The following is a 25577-nucleotide window of genomic DNA, read 5'->3' as shown; positions in this document are numbered from 1 at the left end:
CCCTTTCTGTGCTTTTTCTCTTTCTTCTCTGTCTCTCTACTCTTTCTCCTCCTGAGCTCTTCTCCCCTCTGTCTCCTCCTGAGCTCTTCTCCCCTTAGGACTCGGGACCTCCCCCTTTTATCCCTTAAGCCTGGAAATCCCCTGCTCCTGTTCCATTAGCTCTGCCTACCATGACTTGACTTTTCCTAGCATTAGCTGTTGTTAAGGCCTTTCCTTTCCCTGCACTGTGTCTCACCCTAGTGGCCACAGCCCTAACTGCAACTTTCCAATAAACAGTAACCACGTATTTAAAACAATATGAGGCACAGTATACACCAGACAGAGATACATGTCATGTGGCACATATGCATTTTAACTATTTACATTTGTCTGAGTCCACGCATTTGGTCCACCCTCCTACAGCTGCACATCTCGTATCTTCACAGGATAGACAATTGCCTTCAGATGACCCCAAAGATAAAAGTCTAAGGGGGTGAGATCGGGAGGCCTTGGTGGCCATTCAAAAGATTTCCCCATATACTAATGTGCCACAAACAGGAAGTTGATATCACCAACCATTCCCATTTTATTTAGGTGTATCCATATAAATGGCCCACCCTGTGTAATGGTGATTTTTTTTCTCATGCTTTTATATTAAGTTCTGTAGCTAGTAGTCCTAAAACAAAGCAAATGCATTTTCAAATAGCCTATTCAGCCCAATCCTGTCTGTATTAAGGAGTATCAAAATAAGGGAGCCCTAGAATCCAGCCTAATGTTATCCTGCTACTCAGTGTATCACTAATGTACAAGCTAGTGCATAAATAGACCATTCAAAGTAAGTACCACATGTAAAATACTCAACTGAGCCACCTGTAGAAAGTGAGGACTGATACCCCAACGCGCGTTTCACGTTAACTTCTTCTAGGGAATACTCCTTAATAGAGACAAGAATAGGCTATTTGACAATTCATTTGATTTGTTTTATGACTACGATCTAATCACTGTACATGATCTTCCATGGTATCCATACATTTATTTAATTATGATCTGTTGTACTGACTTATGCATGTTCTTTGCTGTAATAACCATTGATCACCCATTTTAGATATCCTAATTATAGGTTTGACCACAGTTAGACATCCTTTGATACCAATTGTATACTAATGTGTTATGGGTTTAGTGAGGGCGTGAAAAAAGACAAGTGCGGTGCTTCCTCTGACCGTAATACGTTTTTGCCAATAGTAAAATATTTCTTTTAATTGTGGTTATGCTAACCTTCAATCAGTAAGAAATGCACGTTGTGATTCTCAAGGCATCAATTTTTTAGGCACCTCTCCACCGTGTCTTGTATAATCCAATAAGGTGTGGAGCTCACTTTGGAGAACTATGTGCTGCTCCTGCTTCGCATCTCCATAGGTGGTGAATTCATAGTGAAAGGAAACTCCAAGCGAATGTGGCGCTAATCACCTTAGGATTTCTTGAATACATCCACTTCCAGTGAACATCTATTACTAAAAGTTAATTTATTCCAAAAAAAAAGAAAAAAAATATTTTTTAAAATAATAATTACAATAATAATAATAATAAAAATAATAATAAAAATAATTATAATAATAATTATTATTATTTAAAAAATATATATATATATATTTTAATAAATTAACTTTTAGTAATAGATGTTCACTGGAAGTGGATGTATTCAAAAAATCCTAAGGTGATTAGCGCCACATTCGCTTAGAGTTTCTTTTCACTTCGAAAGTGTTATGGCTGTAACATTGTTTTAGGCCCGGGTCAGACTTGCGAGAGCTATGACAAAAACTCGCGCTTAAATACCCAGCACTTCCGCTGGCATTCGGTACCGGAGTGTGTGACTGCATGTATTTCTATGCAGCTGCACCCACCGATCCTGAGTGCCGGCGGTAGTGCTGGGTATTTAAGCGCGCGTTTCTCGCATAGCTCTCACAAGTCTGACCCTGGCCTTACTGGTATTTTCACCTGGACATGTGAGGGCTTTTATGCCACTTCTTTCCCTATTTTAACTATTTTAATTCAGTGTTATGAATTAATAAATATTTACCATTTTAATGTCCAGTGGCATTCTGCTTCCTTTTTTTTACTGGGTTTCTAGATTCAATATTTACAGGGAAAGGAATCCACGTATCTTTCATAATACAAACTATTTTAAGATTACATAAAAGGAAAAATACATTTGTGCACTAGAGTCAGGTTACTTTAGATGTGGCTGAACAGTGTGCCTTTAGATTCAATCTTACTGGTGGGCCGCGGCCATTTCAGTCCATCACTGCCTCTATTGGTAATCCAAAGTCCCCTGTAAGTACAGGCACCGTGAGATAATACACTGGCCTTTACAGCAAAAGATTGTCATCCAAAGGGTACTAGCGTTGATGGCTGCTGATAAAATAGATCATAGTTTTTTGGATCTTCTTGTGGGATATTTGATGACTAGTGTTGAGCATTCCGATACCGCAGGTATCGGGTATCGGCCCATATTAGCTGTATCATAATTCCGATACTGACTTCCGATACTTTTTTCATATCGGATACCGGAATCGGAAGTTCCCATAATGCTATGAGCCCGCTCGCTTTGATTCAGCCAATAGGAATCCTCAGAAGTGTGGGCACATCCTGTTAGGCATGTAGGCATGTTAACTATTGGCATGGCTGTGATTGGCTGCTGAAATGATGTCATGATGCACTCTAAAAGCTGCCGCCGCCATTTCCGGTCACTCTGCTGTGAATTCAGTTAGGGACAGGCTGCTGTTGAAGACTGTGAGGGACAGTTAGAAATAGCGATTCTACCAAACATATTGTGCTTTAACCAGGCTACATAAACCACCACTGTAGCTTTCTTTTCCCTAGCAGCAGTGTTCACAGCTGTCTGCAAGGGCTGTGTGAGTGCAGCTCACGCTGTGGAGTGGGTCCTGCAGCCACGTCTGGTTGTAGGCCGCCCAGCGTGCCTCACTGCTGCCTCATACATATTTTTCTTTTTGAGCTGCTTATTTTTCAAAAATTCTATCTAGTGTGCTTCCATCCGTATCCATATACGTTGGTTGCAAACACTAGTAGTAGACAGCGGAGCCTTTCTGCAGCCTTTCAGTGCTAGTGCCCACTTAGCTGCACTGTTCACGGCTGTCTGAGAGGTCTGTGACTGTGTGTGAGTGCAGCTCACGCTGAGAAGTGTGTCCAGCAGCTACGTCTGGTTGTAGGCCGCTCAGCGTATCACTGCCTCACACATTTTTCTTTTGTTGCAGCTCATTTTTTCTCCTATTAGTGTGCATCCATCCGTATCCATATACGGTGGTTGCAAACACTCTAGGAGTAGACAGCGGAGCCTTTCTGCAGCCTTTCAGTGCTAGTGCCCACTTAGCTGCACTGTTCACGGCTGTCTGAGAGGTCTCTGACTGTGTGTGAGTGCAGCTCACGCTGAGTAGTGTGTCCTGCAGCTACGTCTGGTTGTAGGCCGCTCAGCATGTGTCACTGCCTCACACATATTTTTCTTTAATTGCAGCTCATTTTTTCTTCTCCTATTAGTGTGCATCCATCCCTATCCATCTACATTGGTTGGTTGCAAACACTATATAGGAGTAGATAGAGGAGCCTTTCTTCTGGCTTGTGCCCTTCAGCTGCAGCCAGATTAGTATTACCCAATTTTTTTGGAGCCTCATCTTTTGCATTGTAGGTTACCTGCCTGCATTGTAATAGCTCCAAAAAGTTGGTGATACTATCACTTTCAAATCTTTGGTCACATCCTTTTAGTTTTTTTTCACAAAAAAAAACAATAAAGTTCACCAAACACTACATTTGAAAGTTGTGTAGGCCACATTAGCTCCTATTAAACACACACACACACACTTCATAAAATTAGTGTTTCTTCTACCTGTAACCAGCTAATAAGCACACTAAGCCCCCTTTGTACTTTTCTGCCTATCTTTATCAGTCTGGCAAGATGAAGAAGGCAGGGAGTAAGGCACGTGGGCGTGGGCGTGGAGTTTCAGCAGGGAGAGGACGTGTGGATTCTGCAGGGAGAGGACGTGGGGATTCTGCAGGGCGAGGACGTGGGGATTCTGTGCCTGCTGTGGGCACCAGTGAGTCAGCAGCCCCCAGTTTTAGCAGGCAACACTCCTTTATGCACAGCTTTGTAGGACCTCGCCGTACCCCACTGCTGCGGGAGGAACAAATTGAAGCCGTTGTCGGATGGATGGCAGCTAACGCATCGACCTCAATGACTTCCACATCCTCTCAGGGCCAGAGCACCGAAGAGCAACCATCTGTCTCTTCACCACCTGCCAAAGTGCCCAGGCAGTCAGAGAGCCCTGGACAGGAGCCATCACAGTCTCTACTTCTGGTCTCTGAATTTGTTGGCTCGGAAAGATGGGGCCAGCCAAGCAGCATTCCAGAATGTTAAGAAGAGGGAGTATGCAGTGATGCGCAACTTCTTTGTCCCTCTGAATCTGAAGAGGCGGGTGGGCCAGGGCCTATGGTCAGCACACCTCAGTACGCATCAGATAATGACGAGACTCAGTTACCACTTTCTGGTGCGTACGGTGCTGGCGAGACAACCCAGGAGAAGCAGGTGTTTGAGGAGGGGAGTGTAGATACTGAGGTCCTTGACCCATCATGGCGTGAGGAACAGGAAGGTGGTGGGAGCAGTTCTGAGGAAGAGATTCCCCGAATGGCCAAAACAGGAGGGAGAGGGAGGGGGCAGACTTGGTTGCCTGTAGCCTCCACTTCGACACCCGGTAGGAGCATTCCTCTTTCAAAAGACAAAACGGGCGCTCCCAAGACTTGCAGTGCGTGGTCCTTTTTTGACACAGTTGCAGATGACATTTGCTTTGTCAAATGCAAGCTGTGTCATCAGAGAGTCAAAAGAGGGAAAAATGTCAACAACCTGAATACCACTAATATGTGGAAACATTAGAAGACAAAAAAGAACAAGGTGTAGATCCCATATATATAAAATTACAATACTTTATTAGAAAAGATAATACAATATCACAAAAATGACTAGTTACATAATGCAGGGGAAGGAGGGTAGGCAAAAAGTATATGTCACACCAGGTCTGAATGGATATGTAAAGAGGTGGGGGAGCGGCAACTCCTACACATAGATTACAAAAAAGTCACATATAGAATGAGACCAGAGTTTGTATTAAGATAACAAATGAGGAGTAAAGTCACAAAAGACAAATGCCCAAGGCTTAGTGTAGAAAACCTTATGGCTAAAACAGTCAAATAGGAACAAGTAATCTCCCCATAAATCTTAGAATATAAGTAGTGCCACTCTTACCCATAGTACCTCTATTCAGAATCCCAGGACACGTAGCCCCAACGCGCGTTTCGCATTGGCTTCTTCGGGGGGCTGTGTCCAATGTGGCGGTCTGGTTATTTCCGGTACCGGAAGTGACGAGTGCGCATGTCTCTGAGGCCGTGGCGCCGGAGCATCGCGTCGGGCGCTCCTTCAATGATGCATGCGAGCTTCTGACGTCAGTGGGGAGTTTTCCCCTGACCTGCCTCATCATGGAGCGCCGGGCGCGTCGCAACTTCCGGGTCGCGGCAGCATGACATGCGCCGCTAATTGAGTCACATGGGGATGCCCTATTATTTAATGTGTATATAAAGCAGTATGGACACACATATTGCATTATGTAACTAGTCATTTTTGTGATATTGTATTATCTTTTCAAATAAAGTATTGTAATTTTATATATATGGGATCTACACCTTGTTCTTTTTTGTCTTCTAATATCTATGGGTGTCCCGAATGTTAGTTCTTGTCCTGTTTCGTCCCAGTATATTTGATTCTGGGATTGGGAATATGTTTACATTATGGAGTCTGTTCTAATTTGCTTCTGTAATATGTGGAAACATGTGCGGACCAAGCACGAGGTGGAGTTACACAGACACACTGAAGACGTAGGCCAACGTACAGCACCACCTACCACCTCTTCAGCTCGTGTTGGGGCCTCTTCCTCCAGCTCACACACAGCTGGTTCGGCTTCCTCACAGGATCGCCAAGGAAGAACCTCTGGCACTGTTGTCCGGAGACCCTTTGACATTCCACCCACAGCACCACGTTCCCAGTCATCCTCACACTCCCAGGCCACTCGACAGCCATCAGTAGCACAGGCATGGGATAAAAGGCGGCCATACTCGGCAAACCATCCCCGAGCACAGGCTCTGAATGCTGGCATTGCCAAACTACTGGCACTTGAAATGCTGTCATTCAGGCTGGTGGAGACTGACACCTTCCGGGACTTCATGGCATTGGCAGTCCTACAATACACCGTGCCCAGCCGCATTTATTTCAGCAGGCGAGCCGTCCCTGCCCTGCAGAAACATGTGGAGGGAAAAATAAAACATGCGTTACTAAGCGCTGTTAGTAGCAAGGTCCACCTGACCACCGATGCATGGACCAGTAACCATGGACAGGGATGATACCTTTCCCTCACTGCCCATTGGGTCAATGTTGTGGAGCCTGGTACAGATCTGGAGAGTGGCGCTGTACGTGTTCTGCCAACTCCACGGATTGCAGGAATCCAGTCTGTACACATAGACTCCTCCTCCTACTCAAGTTCCTCAGAAACAGTGCAGCAGGAGCCTGTTACGACCGATATGAGCACAGCCGTGGCCAAACGTCAACAGGCCATACTCAAATTAATTTCTTTGGGGAATCGAAGCCACACAGCGCAGGAGCTCTGGAATGCCATCAAGCAGGAGAGTGACGTGTGGTTTGTGCCAGCGAATCTCCAGCCGGGCTTGGTAGTGTGTGACAATGGCCGAAATCTGGTGGCAGTTCTTGGCCTAGGCAACCTCACTCACATCCCATGTCTGGCACATGTGCTCAACTTGGTCGTGCAGAGCTTTCTGAGGGACTATCCGGATCTTGATGCACTGCTGCACAAGGTCTGCATAGAGTGCGCTCACTTGCTCTGCAACGCCGATTACGCCTTCCGGAACATCGCATCATATGTGACCTACCCACCAGGTGGAATTCAACGTTACATATATTGGAGCGGTTATGTGAGCAGCAGGCAGCAGTCATGGAGTACCAGCTGCATCAGGCGCAAACAAGTCGCACTGTGCGCCGGTCACACTTCAGCACCACTGAGTGGGCCTCTATGAAGGACATCTGCCTCGTTTTGCATGCCTTCGATGATTCCACGCGGATGGCGAGTGTAGATGATGCACTAGTCAGCATGACTGTCCCCCTTATCTGCCTGCTTCAAAAAACACTGCAAGCACTAAGGGATGAAGTTTTGGAAGAGGTGGAGGATGAGGAGTCCCAAATGCCATCTGCTTCTGGACAGTATGCGCAACGTGGTTCCTCACAAAGGCCTAGGCAGGGGACGCTTTGTGAGGAGGATGAGGAGGAGTCGATGGAGGAGGAAGATATCTCTCCAGAGGAGGGAGGTACACAAAGCTCTAGTCAGTATGTACAGCGAGGGTGGGGTGATGCAGAGCAGGCAGAGATCACGCCTCAAGCAGGGGACAGCGGTTCTTTGGCAGTTGGGAGTCTGCAGCACATGCAGTTGATTTCATGCTGCAGTGCCTGAGAAACGACCGCCGCATCGCCCACATTCTCTACATGGCTGATTATTTGGTGTACACCCTCCTAGATCCTCGTTACCGGGACAACTTACAAAGCCTCATACCAACGTTGAACCGGGAGCGTAAATTGCGGGAGTACCAAGACACACTGGTGCAGTCCATCATGTTTTCCATTCCACCCGACAGCAGTGGTGCTAGTGCTTTACAAAGCAGCTCTGTGCGTCGAGGCATTGGAGGAAACTCAGCACAAAGAGGCAGCAGAGGCATCGCCTCAGCACAAGGCAAGACCACTATGGCCCAAATGTGGCATAGTTTTGTGTGTCCACCACAATTGTCTACACCATCACAGACGGCTCCAGTCAGCAGGAGGCAACGTTTCTGTCAGATGGTGACAGACTACATGTCTTTCCCTGTCATTGTACTCCCAGATGGCTCTTCCCCCTTCAAGTTTTGGGTCTCTAAGCTGTATACATGGCCAGAGCTTAGCCAGTATGCATTGGAGGTGCTGGCTTGCCCTGCTGCCAGTGTATTATCGGAACGCGTCTTTAGTGCCGCAGGTGGTGTACTAACAGACCGTCGCACGCGACTATCTTCCGATAACGTCGACCGGCTTACTTTTCGGAAAATGAACAAGGCCTGGATCTCTCCAGAATTTGCCAGTCCTCTTCCCGACTAAATAATTGTTTGGCAACTGTATCCAGGTCTCCTGTTGTGTTCATGTTTCTACCACCTGAACTATAATCCCTGGGCTTCAACACAGCCGGTTGTCGCTCAGATGTGTCGTCTGCACAGAGAAAAACACACTAGCTCCTGTGTTAGTGGGGTTCAGTAACGCCAGCTGCTCCCCTGCTGTGTGGACGGCAAAGTCTCCTGCTCCATCCACATTCAAACTCCTACTGATTTTTAACCGTGATCCACTTAGGCCTCTGGCTCCACTGTCTCTAGTATTTCCCCTGGCCTCCAACCCCGCCAGTTTCTGCTCTGAAGTGGCATCTGCACAATCCACACTTGTTCCTGAGTTACTGGGGCTCAGTCACTTCAGATGATCCCCTGATGTGTGTCCGGCAAGGTCTCCTGCTTTGTCCACATTCCCATTACTAGTAGAGACAGTGGAGTCAGAGGACTAAGTGGAGCTCGGTTACAATCAGTTGTAGTCTACAACCTCTATAAAACCAGCTGCAAGTTGGCCTCCGCCTGCTGCATGCCTCATCCTGGGCTCCAACAACGCCAGTTGGTGTTCAGAAGTGCCGTCTTCACAGAGAAAAACACACTAGCTCCTGTGTTAGTGGGGTTCAGTAACGCCAGCTGTTCCCCTGCTGTGTAGACGGCAATGTCTCCTGCTGACTCCACGTGGCCAAAACATCAGACCTCAGCCTGCTCCATGCCTCAACCTGGGCTCCAACAACGCCAGTTGGTGTTCAGAAGTGTCGTCTTCCCAGAGAACAACACACTAGCTCCTGTGTTAGTGGGGTTCAGAAATGCCAGCTGTTCCCCTGCTGTGTGGACGGCAATGTCTCCTGCTGCCTCCACATGCCAAAACAATCAGGCCTCAGTCTGCTCCATGCTTCATCCTGGGCTCCAACAATGCCAGTTGGTGTTTAGAAGTGCCGTCTTCACAGAGAAAAACACACTAGCTCCTGTGTTAGTGGGGTTCAGTAACGCCAGCTGTTCCCCTGCTGTGTAGACGGCAAAGTCTCCTGCTCCATCCACATGCCAACACCATCAGGCCTCAGCCTGCTCCATGCCTCATCCTGGGCTCCAACAATGCCAGTTGGTGTTCAGAAGTGTCGTTTTCCCAGAGAAAAACACACTAGCTCCTGTGTTAGTGGGGTTCAGTAACGCCAGCTGGTCCCCTGCTGTGTAGACGGCAATGTCTCCTGCTGACTCCACATGCCCAAAACATCAGGCCTCAGCCTGCTCCATGCCTCAACCTGGGCTTCAACAACGCTAGTTGGTGTTCAGAAGTGCCATCTTCACAGAGAAAAACACACTAGCTCCTGTGTTAGTGGGGTTCAGTAATGCCAGCTGTTCCCCTGCTGTGTAGACGGCAATGTCTCCTGCTCCATCCACATGCCAACAACATCAGGCCTCAGCCTGCTCCATGCCTAATTCTGGGCTCCAACAATGCCAGTTGGTGTTCAGAAGTGTCATCTTCCCAGAAAAAAACACACTAACTCCTGTGTTAGTGGGGTTCAGTAACGCCAGCTGTTCCCCTGCTGTGTAGACGGCAATGTCTACTTCTGACTCCACATGCCCAAAACATCAGGCCTCAGCCTGCTCCATGCCCCAACCTGGGCTCCAACAACGCTAGTTGGTGTTCAGAAGTGCTGTCTTCACAGAGAAAAACACACTAGCTCCTGTGTTAGTGGGGTTCAGTAACGCCAGCTGTTCCCCTGCTGTGTAGACGGCAATGTCTCCTGCTGACTCCACATGCCCAAAACATCAGGCCTCAGCCTGCTCCATGCCTCAACCTGGGCTCCAACAACACTAGTTGGTGTTCAGAAGTGCCGTCTTCACAGAGAAAAACACACTAGCTCCTGTGTTACTGGGGTTCAGTAATGCCAACTGATCCCCTGCTGTGTAGACGGCAAAGTCTCCTGCTCCATCCACATGCCAACAACATCAGGCCTCAGCCTGCTCCATGCCTCAACCTGGGCTCCAACAACGCTAGTTGGTGTTCAGAAGTGCCGTCTTCACAGAGAAAAACACACTGGCTCCTGTGTTAGTGGGGTTCAGTAACGCCAGCTGTTCCCCTGCTGTGTAGACGGCAATGTCTCCTGCTGACTCCACATGCCCAAAACATCAGGCCTCAGCCTGCTCCATGCCTCAACCTGGGCTCCAACAACGCTAGTTGGTGTTCAGAAGTGCCATCTTCACAGAGAAAAACACACTAGCTCCTGTGTTAGTGGGGTTCAGTAACGCCAGCTGTTCCCTTGCTGTGTAGACTGCAATGTCTCCTGCTCCATCCACATGCCAACAACATCAGGCCTCAGCCTGCTCCATGCCTAATCCCGGGCGCCAACAACGCCAGTTGGTGATCAGAAGTGTCGTCTTCCCAGAGAAAAACACACTAGCTCCTGTGTTAGTGGGGTTCAGTAACGCCAGCTGGTCCCCTGCTGTGTAGACGGCAATGTCTCCTGCTGACTCCACATGCCCAAAACATCAGGCCTCAGCCTGCTCCATGCCTCAACCTGGGCTCCAACAACGCTAGTTGGTGTTCAGAAGTGCCGTCTTCACAGAGAAAAACACACTAGCTCCTGTGTTAGTGGGGTTCAGTAACGCCAGCTGTTCCCCTGCTGTGTAGATGGCAATGTCTCCTGCTGACTCCACATGCCCAAAACATCAGGCCTCAGCCTGCTCCATGCCTCAACCTGGGCTCCAACAATGCTAGTTGGTGTTCAGATGTGCCGTCTTCACAGAGAAAAACACACTAGCTCCTTTGTTAGTGGGGTCAGGAACGCCAGCTGTTCCCTTGCTGTGTAGACGGCAATGTCTCCTGCTCCATCCACATGCCAACAACATCAGGCCTCAGCCTGCTCCATGCCTAATCCTGGGCTCCAACAACGCCAGTTCGTGTTCAGAAGTGTCGTCTTCCCAGAGAAAAACACACTAGCTCCTGTGTTAGTGGGGTTCAGTAACGCCAGCTGTTCCCCGGCTGTGTAGACGGCAATGTCTCCTGCTGACTCCACATGCCCAAAACATCAGGCCTCAGCCTGCTCCATGCCTCAACCTGGGATCCAACAACGCTAGTTGGTGTTCAGAAGTGCCGTCTTCACAGAGAAAAACACACTAGCTCCTGTGTTACTGGGGTTCAGTAATGCCAGCTTATCAGTGGCGGATTATAATGAGGTCAATTTGGGCAGTTGCCCCGGGCCCAGTGGGGTTAAGGGGCCCACAGCCCAGGCCAGTAAATTGCCCCATTATAATCCGCCACCGCGCAGGGCCGGATTATAGGCAGGGCAGGCGGGGCTTCAGCCCCGGGGCCCCCACCACAAGAGCTTCTAAGGGGGCCCCCACCACATTCCTGCTGGCTGCTGCAATGGCACTCCATCTTCTCCCCACCTAAAAGTGAGTGACCGTGGGGGCGGCATTATGTGCTCTGCTACCAGCAGCATCTACAAGTAGCGTGAACGCTGATGCTGCTGGTAGCGTGCAAAGGCTTGTGATGAGATCACAGGAGGTAAGGTGTCAGGGCCCCCGATCATGTGACCCCTGACTCCTCCCCTCCTGTGACCTCATCACAGGTCCTGTGCGCACAGCACTGAGCACTGAGAGCAGCCATGTATGTGGAGTGCGGCTCTGCGGGTGGAGGTCGGTGCTGGAGGCCCCATTATTCTCTATGTAGAGTGTGGCTCTGCAGGTGGAGGTCGGTGCTGGAGGCTCCATTATTCTCTGTGTGGAGTGCGGCTCTGTGGGTGGAGGTCGGTGCTGGAGGCCCCATTATTCTCTATGTAGAGTGTGGCTCTGCAGGTGGAGGTCGGTGCTGGAGGCTCCATTATTCTCTGTGTGGAGTGCGGCTCTGCGGGTGGAGGTCGGTGCTGGAGGCTCCATTATTCTCTATGTGGAGTGTGGCTCTGCGGGTGGAGGTCGGTGCTGGAGGCTCCATTATTCTCTATGTGGAGTGGGGCTCTGCAGGTGGAGGTCGGTGCTGGAGGCTCCATTATTCTCTATGTGGAGTGCGGCTCTGCGGGTGGAGGTCGGTGCTGGAGGCCCCATTATTCTCTATGTAGAGTGTGGCTCTGCGGGTGGAGGTCGGTGCTGGAGGCCCCATTATTCTCTATGTAGAGTGTGGCTCTGCGGGTGGAGGTCGGTGCTGGAGGCCCCATTATTCTCTATGTGGAGTGCGGGTGGAGGTCGGTGCTGGAGGCTCCATTATTCTCTATGTGGAGTGCGGCTCTGCGGGTGGAGGTCGGTGCTGGAGGCTCCATTATTCTCTATGTAGAGTATGGCTCTACGATTCGTGACCCCCGTCACGTGACGAGGGGGGCCCACAGAGTCTGAACTGCCCCGGGCCCTGGCTACCCTTAATCCACCCCTGCAGCTGATCCCCTGCTGTGTAGACGGCAATGTCTCCTGCTCCATCCACATTCAAACTCCTACTGATTTTTAACCGTGCTCCACTTAGGCCTCTGGCTCCACTGTCTCTAGTTTTTCCCCTGGCCTTCAACCCCGTCAGTTGCTGCTCTGTAGTGGCGTCTGCACAATCCACACTTGTTCCTGAGTTACTGGGGCTCAGTCACGTCAGTTGATCCCCTGATGTCTGTCCGGCAATGTCTCCTGCTCAGTCCACATTCCCATTACTAGTAGTGTGAATGAGGACTGAGCAGGAAACCTTGCCAGACACACATCAGGGGATCAACTGACGTGACTGAGCCCCTGTAACCCAGGAACAAGTGTGGATTGTGCAGATGCCACTTCAGAGCTGTAACTGGCGGGGTTGGAGGCCAGGGGAAATACTAGAGACAGTGGAGTCGGAGGTCATAGTGGAGCAAGGTTACAATCAGTAGTAGTCTACAACCTCTATAAAACCAGCTGCAAGTTGGCATCCGCCTGCTGCAAGCATTGATCCTGGGCTCCAATACAGCCAGTTGTAGCTTGGAAGTGCCGTCTGCACAGATAGACACACTCGCTCCGGTGTCAGTGGGGTTCAGTAACGCCAGCTGTTCCCATGCTGTGCGGATGGCAAAGTCTCCTGCTGCCTCCAAAATCACGCAACTTCTTATTTTCTACTTGCTCCAAGTAGGCCTCAGCCTGCTCGGAGCATTGATCCTGGGCTCCAACACAGCCAGTTGTAGCTTGGAAGTGCCGTCCGCACAGATAGAAACACTCGCTCCGGTGTCAGTGGGGTTCAGTAACACCAGTTGTTCCCCTGCTGTGTGGATGGCAAAGTCTCCTGCTGCCTCCAAAATCACGCAACATCTTATTTTCTACTTGCTCCAAGTAGGCCTCAGCCTGCTCGGAGCATTGATCCTGGGCTCCAACACAGCCAGTTGTAGCTTGGAAGTGCCGTCCGCACAGATAGAAACACTCGCTCCGGTGTCAGTGGGGTTCAGTAACGCCAGTTGTTCCCCTGCTGTGCGGATGGCAAAGTCTCCTGCTGCCTCCAAAATCACGCAACATCTTATTTTCTACTTGCTCCAAGTAGGCCTCAGCCTGCTCGGAGCATTGATCCTGGGCTCCAACACAGCCAGTTGTAGCTTGGAAGTGCCGTCCGCACAGATAGAAACACTCGCTCCGGTGTCAGTGGGGTTCAGTAACGCCAGCTGTTCCCCTGCTGTGCGGATGGCAAAGTCTCCTGCTGCCTCCAAAATCACGCAACTTCTTATTTTCTACTTGCTCCAAGTAGGCCTCAGCCTGCTCGGAGCATTGATCCTGGGCTCCAACACAGCCAGTTGTAGCTTGGAAGTGCCGTCCGCACAGATAGAAACACTCGCTCCGGTGTCAGTGGGGTTCAGTAACGCCAGCTGTTCCCCTGTTGTGCGGATGGCAAAGTCTCCTGCTGCCTCCAAAATCACGCAACATCTTATTTTCTTCTTGCTCCAAGTAGGCCTCAGCCTGCTCGGAGCATTGATCCTGGGCTCCAACACAGCCAGTTGTAGCTTGGAAGTGCCGTCCGCACAGATAGAAAGGGTTCAGTAACGCCAGCTGCTCCCCTGCTGTGCGGATGGCAAAGTCTCCTGCTGCCTACACAGTCACACTACTACTGATTTTTAACCATGCTCCACTTAGGCCTCTGGCTCTACTGTCTCTAGTATTTCCCCTTGGCCTCCAACCCCGCCAGTTGCTGCTCTGAAGTGGCGTCTGCACAATCCACACTTGTTCCTGGGTTACAGGGGCTCTGTCACGTCAGTGGATCCCCTGATGTGTGTCCGGCAATGTCTCCTGCTCTGTCCACAGTCCCATTACTAGTAGGAGACCTTGCCGGACACACATCAGGGGATCCACTGACGTGACAGAGCCCCTGTAACCCAGGAACAAGTGTGGATTGTGCAGACGCCACTTCAGAGCAGCAACTTGCGGGGTTGGAGGCCAGGGGAAATACTGGAGACAGTAGAGCTAGAGCTAGAGGCCTAAGTGGAGCACGGTTACAATCAGTTGTAGTGTACAACCGATCTAAAACTTGCTCCAAGTAGGCCTCAGCCTGCTCCATGATTGATCCTGGGCTCCAACATCGCCAGTTGCTGCTCAGAAGTGTCTTTGGCACGGGTACTCCCTCCTGCCCAGCCTGGTTCCAGCGTGCCTGCTTTTTCCGGGTAGTGTCAACGTCACTTTGCCACCAATACGTTGTCCTGTCGTGTTGCGGTCGGGTTAGCCGAGTCTATGGTGCCCGCAGTTTTGGTGCTTCGTATGTGGGCTGCGGGTTCTGGTAATAAAGGCTGGTTCCGTAGTGCCAATAGGACAAGCACCCCCTGTAGGACTGGGGGTTTCGGTAACTGCGGCCGGCTCACGGCCTTGCAACTTTGTTTTTTTCATGGGTACCTTCCGCTACCCATCCGGGTTCCAGCACCGTCAGCTGGTCCACGGTTGTGCCATTGGCTCTTGTTCCTTCTGCTGCCACTCTGGGTTCCAGCACCGTCAGCTGGTTCTCGGTAGTTCCATTGACTCTTGTAGCTAATGCTACCCATCCGGGTTCCAGCACCGTCAGCTGGTTTTCGGAAGTGTCTTTGGCACGGGCACTCCCTCCTGCCCAGCCTGGTTCCAGCACGCCTGCTGTTTCCGGGTAGTGTCAACATCACTTTGCCACCAATACGTTGTCCTGTCGTGTTGCGGTAGGGTTAGCCGAGTCTATGGTGCCAGCAGTTTCGGTGCTTCCTATGTGGGCTGCGGGTTCTGATAATAAAGGCTGGTTCCGTAGTGCCAATAGGACAAGCACCCCCTGTAGGACTGTGGGTTTCGGTAACTGCGGCCGGCTCACGGCCTTGCAACTTTGTTTTTTTCATGGGTACCTTCCGCTACCCATCCGGGTTCCAGCACCATCAGCTGGTTCTTGGCAGTGCCTTTGGCCTAGGTGCCTCCTTCTCGGTATCCGAGTTCCAGCAACGTCTGCTGGTCCTTGGTAGTGCTTTGTAGCACAGGTACCTCCTGCTTAGTAACCGTGTTCCAGCACCGTCAGCTGGTCAACGGTTGTGCCATTGGCTCTTGTTCCTTCTGCTGCCCCTCCGGGTCCCAGCACCGTCAGCTGGTCCTCGCTACTTTCATTTGCTCTTGCAGCTTCTGCTACCCATCCGGGTTCCAGCACCGTCAGCTGGTTCTCGGCAGTGCCTTTGGCCTAGGTGCCTCCTTCTTGGTATCCGAGTTCCAGCAACCTCTGCTGGTCCTTGGTAGTGCTTTGTAACACAGGTACCTCCTGCTTAGTAACAGTGTTCCAGCACCGTCAGTTGGTCCACGGTTGTGCCATTGGCTCTTGTTCCTTCTGCTGCCCCTCCGGGTTCCAGCACCGTCAGCTGGTCCTCGCTACTTTCATTTGCTCTTGCAGCTTCTGCTACCCATCCGGGTTCCAGCACCGTCAGCTGGTTCTCGGCAGTGCCTTTGGCCTAGGTGCCTCCTTCTTGGTATCCGAGTTCCAGCAACGTCTGCTGGTCCTTGGTAGTGCTTTGTAGCACAGGTACCTCCTGCTTAGTAACCATGTTCCAGCACCGTCAGCTGGTCCACGGTTGTGCCATTGGCTCTTGTTCTTTCTGCTGCCCCTCCGGGTTCCAGCACCGTCAGCTGGTCCTCTCTACTTTCATTTGCTCTTGCAGCTTCTGCTACCCATCCGGGTTCCAGCACCGTCAGCTGGTTCTCGGCAGAGCCTTTGACCTAGGTGCCTCCTTCTCGGTATCCGAATTCCAGCAACGTCTGCTGGTCCTTGGTAGTGCTTTGTAGCACATGTACCTCCTGCTTAGTAACCGTGTTCCAGCACCGTCAGCTGGTCCACAGTTGTGCCATTGGCTCTTGTTCCTTCTGCTGCCACTCTGGGTTCCAGCACCGTCAGCTGGTTCTCGGTAGTTCCATTGACTCTTGTAGCTAATGCTACCCATCTGGGTTCCAGCACCGTCAGCTGGTTCTCGGAAGTGTCTTTGGCACGTGCACTCCCTCCTGCCCAGTCTGGTTCCAGCACGCCTGCTGTTTCCGGGTAGTGTCAACGTCACTTTGCCACCAATACGTTGTCCTGTCGTGTTGCGGTCGGGTTAGCCGAGTCTATGGTGCCAGCAGTTTCGGTGCTTCCTATGTGGGCTGCGGGTTCTGGTAATAAAGGCTGGTTCCGTAGTGCCAATAGGACAAGCACCCCCTGTAGGACTGTGGGTTTCGGTAACTGCGGCCGGCTCACGGCCTTGCAACTTTGTTTTTTTCATGGGTACCTTCCGCTACCCATCCGGGTTCCAGCACCATCAGCTGGTTCTCGGCAGTGCCTTTGGCCTAGGTTCCTCCTTCTTGGTATCCGAGTTCCAGCAACGTCTGCTGGTCCTTGGTAGTGCTTTGTAGCACAGGTACCTCCTGCTTAGTAACCGTGTTCCAGCACCGTCAGCTGGTCCATGGTTGTGCCATTGGATCTTGTTCCTTCTGCTGCCCCTCTGGGTTCCAGCACCGTCAGCTGGTCCTCGCTAGTTCCATTTGCTATTGTTCCTTCTGCTACCCATCCGGGTTCCAGCACCATCAGCTGGTTCTCGGCAGAGCCTTTGGCCTAGGTGCCTCCTTCTTGGTATCCGAGTTCCAGCAACGTCTGCTGGTCCTTGGTAGTGCTTTGTACCACAGGTACCTCCTGCTTAGTAACCGTGTTCCAGCACCGTCAGCTGGTCCACAGTTGTGCCATTGGCTCTTGTTCCTTCTGCTGCCCCTCCGGGTTCCAGCACCGTCAGCTGGTCCTCGCTAGTTCCATTTGCTATTGTCCCTTCTGCTACCCATCCGGGTTCCAGTACCGTCAGCTGGTTCTCGGCAGTTCCTCAGCCTTCTTGTACCTTCTGCTACTTTTCCAAGTTCAAGCTTGTGGAAATGGGTTTTGATTCTCACTCTGGATCTCCCTGACAATGACCCTGAAGACGACGACCCTGAAGACCCCACAGAAGAATACCTAAAAGATGACCCTGAAGAAGATGACCAAGAGGACAAAGAACATGAAGACAGCCACCAAGATGCAGAACAATAATAGACAGAAGAACAAGAAGCATAAAAACCAAAAGCAGAACAACATTAAGCATAACACTAAAAATCTGAGCAAATTATATTATCTAATTTCTAAGCAAAAGAAGACTAAGCAGTGTATGGGGGTGAGTCCGTTCCTCCTCGTGGTGCCCCTGGAAAAGGCCTGCTGCTGCAGGCCAAACTGAACGCGGACAAATCCTGTTGTAAATCTTTTGTGACAGGCTGAACGGAAGGTGTAATCTTCAAACTTTTATAGATTACAACTACAGGAATGCCTGACACAAATAAGAATATGATGAAGAAGAAGAATAGGAAGAAGATGAAGAAGTAGAATATGAAGAATAGTAGCTGAATAAGAATAATATGAAGAATGTAAAAAAAAAAAAAAAATAGGAAGAAGGTGAAGAAGAAGAAGAAGATGATGAATAAGGTGAAGAAGAAGTTGATAAAAAAGATGCTGCTGCAGAGGATGATGAAGGAGAAACTGTGGGAGAAGTAAAAAAGAAGGTTAAGAGCATGGAAGTAGTGAAACATACATATCTGACAAAATATTAAAGACTCTAACATAGTCAATATCTTTGTAACTACGAACGTCTTTAAAAAAAACACAAATTACTGCTATTCCATTTGATTGGGCTAAACCTCTATTGCTTTAATGTCTCCTACACCTCCCACAATACATTCTACATTATTATTAGTTGTTTTTCTTCATGTAGAATTAACCTACAGGGAAAAAAAGGTTTTTTTTTAATTCCGATATTTCTGTTCCATTGACTTGAATGGGACTTCCGGGATCGGAATCGGCGATACCCGATACTTTTTTTAGATCGGCCGATCCATTCCGATCCGATATTTTTCAGTATCGGGTGGTATTGCTCAACACTTTTGATGACATATGAATTGTCACTGAGCTATTGCAGTGATTTCACAGTGTTGCATTTGGAGATCATCCGGTCCATTAAAAAAAAAATGAAATAAAAAACTATATTTTTCTTTATAAAATAATGCCCTCCATGTATTTATGTGAGGGGGGTGTCCTCCTGGCTTCTGGAAGCAGGGGGAGCTCATGATTACTGCCTCTCCAGATGACGTTATCTTGTCTTCCTTCTTAAGGGGGGAGAGGAAGAGGAGGGGTGTCAAATCAGAAGAATGAGGGGACAAAAAGGAAATAGTCTTCACTATGTTAATGATTTGCCACTCAGGGTTGTTTGTTGGAGTCCCAGAGCCTTAGAAATGATTTTGTAAAGCTTTTCAGGCTATCAACAATGTTTTTATTAATCTCTTCTTTATATAAACAGCAATATTGTATGAATGTAAACAGATTTCTTATAAATACTACTTAAATTCTTATCCACATTACTGTATTTTCCTCTTTGAAAAAGAATTACAGCCTGTGTATGCCTGGAGGAACACTGGATAAAACAAATGTCCTAATGTTTTGCCTTCTTCAGATTTCGTAGAGCAAAGTGGAGATTCATCTATGAAGGTAGATACCAAAGCTGTCATCTCGGAAGTTGTGCAGTTGATCTGGAGGTTGGAAGCAGATCGTCAAGAAGCAGAAGAGGCATTGAAGCTAGAGAAGGAAAGAAAGGGACGCCTGATCACACAAATTGATGTGCTCTCCCAATGGAAACTATTTCACTTTCCTGAGGCGGTTCAAAAAGGTAACAGTAACATCTAATTTTCTTACAGGGAAACTTTCACTTGATTCATGCTGCCCAAACCACAGGAGGCATGGATCAAAGCATGGCTGCATGATTACAGCCTGGTATATATTTCTCTAAAACGCTTTTGCACTGCTGGAAAGATATCCTTAGAAGATCCAGACGGCGACCACAGCTGGAGATTAGCCTAGTTCGGTGCTGCCCTGGCTGTCTGTTCCCAGCAATGCTAGATGTGATTGGCAGGTCTCTCATAGCGAGTGATCTGTCAATCAACTGGAATGGCGCTTTGAAAAACCAGCCAGTGCATCGCTGGTCTAGTCATGTCTCTGGCTGTGGTCACTGGCTGGATATTATGACTATATTTTCTATGAAACACCAAAAGCATTTCAAGGAAAAATATATTTGGCTGCAATGATGCAGCCAGGCTCTGATGGATCCTGCCCGTCACATGAATCAAGTAACAGGTTCCCTTAAGATGGCTGATAATTAAGCTTATTCTATCGTTAACATTTATTTATACCTTTTAAATTAGAGAATATTATACTTCTCTAATGCTAAAGTAAATAGCAATGACACCAAACTTAAAACTCTTCCTGTGATGAGTAGCTTCATTTTCCCATGATCAAAATGTCTCAGAAGAAAAGTGTCCAGCAACAATCTGTTTCCATCATTATTATAGGGTTACTGGGGTTGTCTGGCCTCACAAAGAAATTTGCAGTCTCTCTGTCATGATTCCCGGATATTTCTGCTGCGAGTGGGCAGTCACATGACTGCCAACATTTGATTTGCTTACTTGTGGTCACATGCCAACTAGACTCTTCTGCTCTTCTCGTAATTCTTTTCTACTGAGATAATACGAATGCATCTAATTGGCATGTGTCCGCAAGCATGATAATCGCATACATGTGGTCATGTGACTGCCCACTTGGATCGGGAATATCAGGGAATTGCGACAATGTGTGCACCGCACACTGTTCTGATTCGTGCGCAGTCACATAAAGTGACTACAGATTTTGATCCTGAGCCTAGACATTCCTTTTAAAGGGAACCTGTCACCTATTTTGGCTGCCATCAGATGCGGCCACTGCCTTTCAGGGCTTATCTACAGCATTCTATAATGCTCTAGATAAGCCCCCGATCCAACCTGAAAGATAAGAGAAATAAATTTTATTTTATTATACTCACCCAGGGAGGGGGGGGGGGCAGTCCAGTGTGATCTGGTCTGATAGGTGTCACAGGTCTTGGTCCGGCGCCTCCCATCTTCTTGCAACGCCGCCCTCCTGCTTGCTTCATGCCTCCCCGGCATTGCGCTCCTGCGCAGGCGTACTTTTCTGTCCTGTTGAGGGCAGAGCAAAGTACTGCAGTGCACAGGCGCTGGACCTCTCTGACCTTTCCCGGCGCCTGCGCACTTTAGTACTCTGATCTGCCCTCAGCAAGGCAAAGAAATACACCTGCGCAGGAGTGCGATGCCGGGGAGCAATGAATGCTGTAGATAAGCCCTGAAAGGCAGCGGCCGAATCTTATAGCGGCCAAAACAGGTGACAGGTTCACTTTAAATTTACTCCACACATCAGCTGTGGGCTGAATATTCCTGTAAATCAGCTAAACGTTATCTCTCCTGAGTCCTTACCTTCCACCCTTATAGACATGCACACTTGGGTCAGCCTTTACTAACCTTTGCAGCTTTTGCACATTGCTCAGTAAAATTGGGGGGCAATTGTGTTTCTTGTTTACTATGTTAATGAAGAGATGACTAGTTACTAGACATTCGTAAAGGAGATGTTCAGACTACATAATTGATTATGCCATGGTCATTTCTTAAAGGAAAAAATATATATTAATAGCCAATTCTTAGTGTGATCAGTGCGGGTCCAAATTCTGGCAGATCAGCAGTGTAGAAGGGTGTAGAAGGGGTCGTTTTGCTGCCTCTTCATACTGCTGATGTGTGAGAGTCTTGTGAGTCTAACCTTCACTGCTTTCTGCTTCATTCACACATTGCTTGTCCATATTATTTGACCAGCAATATTTTTTGTTCACAGTAGAGGAGAATTGGGTAAACTCCTTTCTCAGTCTCAGTCCTCCAAGTCTTTTCGCCTTTTAGCTAGGAATCTACACATGAGAAATCGTTAAGAGTCATTTTAGTTTTGGATGACCTCTAATCAAATAATAATATTACATGTCTCCTTTGCGGTTTAGTTCTGTGAGTTTTGTTCTGTTTTTGTGTCAAGCATTTGCTCTTTTCACATGATTCCTTTGGGAGGCTCATTAGGAAGCAGGTTACGTCTCCATGTATCTGCTCCATTGAGCTCATTTACTAAATGACACTTATTAATGCTGATTTGCATGCACCATTTTGCTGTGATGTACGTATACAAATATAGCAAAGTAATGTAAGAAATATTGCTTGGACAAATTAGAACATAAATTGATTACATTGAGTTAAACGTTTTTTTATCATTTATACTGTCGGCTGTTGTTATTTAATTATTAATTTGCCTGGATATACTGTTATCTATCTTTAGCTTTGGTTTAGTGAAGTGAGAAGAACATGATTTATTCCATAATAGGACAGTTAATGGCAGTTTGATTAATGCTCGATAATGAAGTAGAATTGGATTTTGCGTGGGCTTCAGGAAAATATCTATTTTATATGCAATTTATTCCTTTATTTAGACTCAGAGGAGATTCCATGTTTACAGCATTTAGGACTAACTTTATTTTTTTGTGTTGTGTCAAGCTTTATACATTATCATTGAAAGGACTTAGCCCCTAAGACAAATCTCTTTAAAGGGCTTGTATCCCCTGTCCAGGGCCTCTTCCTATTATAATGTCCCCCATTCTGGGCCCCTTCATGATGTAATGATCCCCATGGTGGTATAATTCACCCCCATCCTCGACCCCTTCTTTGTAAAATGCCCCCCATCCTGGGCCACTTCCTTGTATAATGCACCCATTCTGGCCCTCTTCCTTGTATAATGCTCCCCATGCTGGCTCTATTCCTTGTATAATGCCCCTCATCCTGGCCCTCTTCCTTATATAATACCCGCATCCTGTCATTCTTCCTTGTATAATACTCCCCATCCTGGCACTCTTCCTTGTATAATGTCCCTCATCCTGGCCCTCTTCCTTGTATAATACTCCCATCCTGGCCCTCTTCCTTGAATAATGCCCCCATCCTGGCCCTCTTCCTTGTATAAAGCCCCCCATCTTGATCCTCTCCCTTGTATAATAGCCCTCTTCCTCGTATAATGCTCCCCATTCTGGCCCTCTTCCTTGTATAATGCCCCCCATCCTGATCCTCTTCCTTGTATAATGGCCCTCTTCCTTGTATAATGCTCCCTATTCTGGCCCTCTTCCTTGTATAATGCCCCCCATCCTGATCCTCTTCCTTGTATAACAGCCCTCTTTCTTGTATAATGCTCCCCATTCTGGCCCTCTTCCTTGTATAATGCCCCCATCCTGATCCTCTTCCTTGTATAATGGCCCTCTTCCTTTTATAATGCTCCCCATTCTGGCCCTCTTCCTTGTATAATTATCTTATCCTATGTCCTGGTATAATGTTCTGCTGCTCTTTTAGAATACATTAAATAAAAAAATAACCAATTCTTCTTACCTTCCTCTGCTTCCATGATGTGTGGCGTCCTCTTCTCTAACTGAGTTCCATGTGCCGGCATGGGTTGAGAATGACATCACTGCCATGCGCTGCTTGTAACTGGCAAGCCGATGTCAGCTGTCGGCCTCTGATTGGCTGGCAAAGTGTATTGCATTGCAGGGACACTGGGTATTCCTGCCTTGCAGTAGACTCGGGTGACTGTTCATCCTCAGATACACATTGAGCTGAAATAGGCACTGGCGTCGGTGGGCCCTCCTCCTGCATGGGCCGGTGGTGGTCACACCCTCTGCTATCACAATCGTTATATCCCTGTATGGGCCCTTTGCAGTCCAACAACTCATCATAATGCAAAATTCCATCTGCTTTGGAGGTGATAGTTAGCCCCCTTATGTACTTATAAATTGCACCAATGGTATGTCCGCTCCTGATACAGAACCTTATCTCTGTGCATACAGTAAAGTGTTGCTTTCCTGCCTTCACCAGGAGTACAAGAGAGACGTATCTATATATACAGCAATGCTGACAATGCAGAGAACAGAAAAAATGTCATCTTATTGTGACTGCTCTAGTGGCTCCTGTGAAATGTGGAAGTTTCTGGATATTTTTTATGTGGATAGTCATATAAAAAATGCCATTTGTTAACCCCTTCCTGACACTGTCATTTTCCGATTAACTGTGTTCCTTTCTTCCAAGAGCCATAGCTTTTTCATTCTTCTGTAAACTTGTGAGGGCTTGTTTTTTGCAGGACTAGTTCTTATTGCCGTTATTTAATTTTCCATATAATGTGGTACAAAAGTGAACAATATTTTTCTGTGGCGTGGAAAACCCCCCAGCAATTTAGCCAACGTTCCTTGGGCTTCATTTTCACGATGTTCACTGTGCGTTACGAATGACATTGTAACTTTATTCTGTGGGTCAGTGAGATTATGACAACACCAAATCTATGTTTTTTTCTATGGTTTACAGGTTCAAAACAAAGAAGCTTTAACAAAAATAAAAATTTAGCGTGAGTCTCCATGTTTTAAGAGTCATACCTTGTCTATTTTTCAGTTTGTGTGAGGGCTTACATATTTATTTCTTTTTTTTTATCAAGTTACAGTTTTTATTTCTACAATATTTTGGGCTTCATTTGACTTTTTGATCACTTTTTATCAAATTTGTTTGAAGCAAAGTAACAAAAAAAATTAATATTAAAGTTTTTGTTATTTTTGGCGGTCACCTAATGATACAATATTTTATTACACATTTTATATTTTTATAAACTATTTTTTTAGTCAGCCATGGCTAATGCTGATTCCTGCATTTACAGGTGAGTGTCAGTAATACAATGCAGCAAGCACCTGTGGTTTATGGAGTGGACGCAGCTCCTGAGTCCGCGCCATACACTTTAATTCAACATATGACGTATATGTACAGTCGTGGCAAAAAAATTTGAGTCTGACATAAATTTTGGATTTCACATACGGTAGGTTGCTGCTTCACTTTCCATACTGGTGATTTGCATTAACTGTTATATTGTTATAAAGAGTGATCAGATGAATCGGAAAAAAATTACAAAGTCAATCCTTGCTATGAAAACTGACTTCATTACAAAAAAAACATTTCAATGAAACATTTCCACAAAATGAACCTGTTGCATCATTTACGCGATCTTCTCGTTAGCTCAGGAGAAAGTGTTAACAAGGACAAGGCATCTTTTATCAGTCAGTCATGCTGATTGATTTATAAGAGTTGGTTGCTTTAAAAGATGTCTGGTGCTTGAAATCATTGTCTGCTTCTGTTAATCATGATTACCTTTAATGAAACACATGGTGTTGTCTGTCATGTCTGTCATGTCTGCCATGTCTGTTTTGTCTCAAGAACTCCTGGAGCGATGTGCATGCGCATATCTTGTCTACTATCCTGCTTGTTCCCTAGAGCAGTGTGCACACTCACCTCATGTCTGCTGAGCTGCAAGATGCCTGCGTTTCTGCTTTGCCTTCTGTAATCATCTTGTCATGTCTGAAACCTTGATCATGTGATGTTTCCTAAGATCCTGCACTGCCTGGTTCGGTGATCATCTCGTCATGTCTGAAACCCTGATCATGTGACTGCGCTCTGTGATCTGGAGCATCTGAACTAGGAAGTTCTCCCCTGGTCCTGACCCGGAAGAGGAGGTGCTGTGCCCTATATCAGACCTCCCCTTCCTATGCTCAGGGCCTGAGTATTGTGTCCGTCTCTTGTCTTGTGCCTTGTCTAGTGTTTGTCCTTCGTGCCATGTTTTGTCTTTGCCCTGCTTTGCCTTGCTTTGCCTTGTAGTCCTTGTTTGCTCTGATTCTGTTCCATGTTTCTGTCCATGTTTCCTGTCTCGCTTTGCTTTGTGGCTTCAGGTACCCATCTCTGTACCCTGTCCCCGTCCCTGATGTGTCTCCTTACACGTGCAGGCCTCCGTTCTGTCCCTGTTCCTGGCATGTCTCCCTACACATGCAGGTCTCCGCTCTGTACCCTGTCTAGTCCCAAGGCTCTCCCTTGGCCCGGCTCTGGGCTTCGGCCTACGCTCCGCTGCTAGACTCTGTCCTTGTCCCAGGCGTGTCTCTACACGTGCAGGTCTGTCCCTGGCGTACCCCTAGGTACGCGCAGGCCTCGCCTCG

At 47.9% G+C, this 25577-nt stretch overlaps 1 protein-coding gene across 1 annotated transcript in view; it reads left to right on the top strand.

The window, feature by feature from the left end:
- CCDC178 (coiled-coil domain containing 178) overlaps positions 1 to 25577 on the top strand; it is an 805328-nt gene that overhangs the window by 133137 nt on the left and 646614 nt on the right. Inside the window, exon 6 of the mRNA XM_073583735.1 lies at positions 19122 to 19334. Within this exon, the coding sequence (XP_073439836.1) occupies positions 19122 to 19334 (213 nt within the window). The remainder of the gene's footprint in view (positions 1 to 19121; positions 19335 to 25577) is intronic.

The sequence above is a fragment of the Dendrobates tinctorius genome, unplaced genomic scaffold (assembly GCF_039654945.1).
Source record: "Dendrobates tinctorius isolate UK_male_01 unplaced genomic scaffold, ASM3965494v1 ptg000081l, whole genome shotgun sequence".
Taxonomy (NCBI): domain Eukaryota; kingdom Metazoa; phylum Chordata; class Amphibia; order Anura; family Dendrobatidae; genus Dendrobates; species Dendrobates tinctorius.
This window is presented reverse-complemented; position numbering and strand designations above follow the sequence as displayed.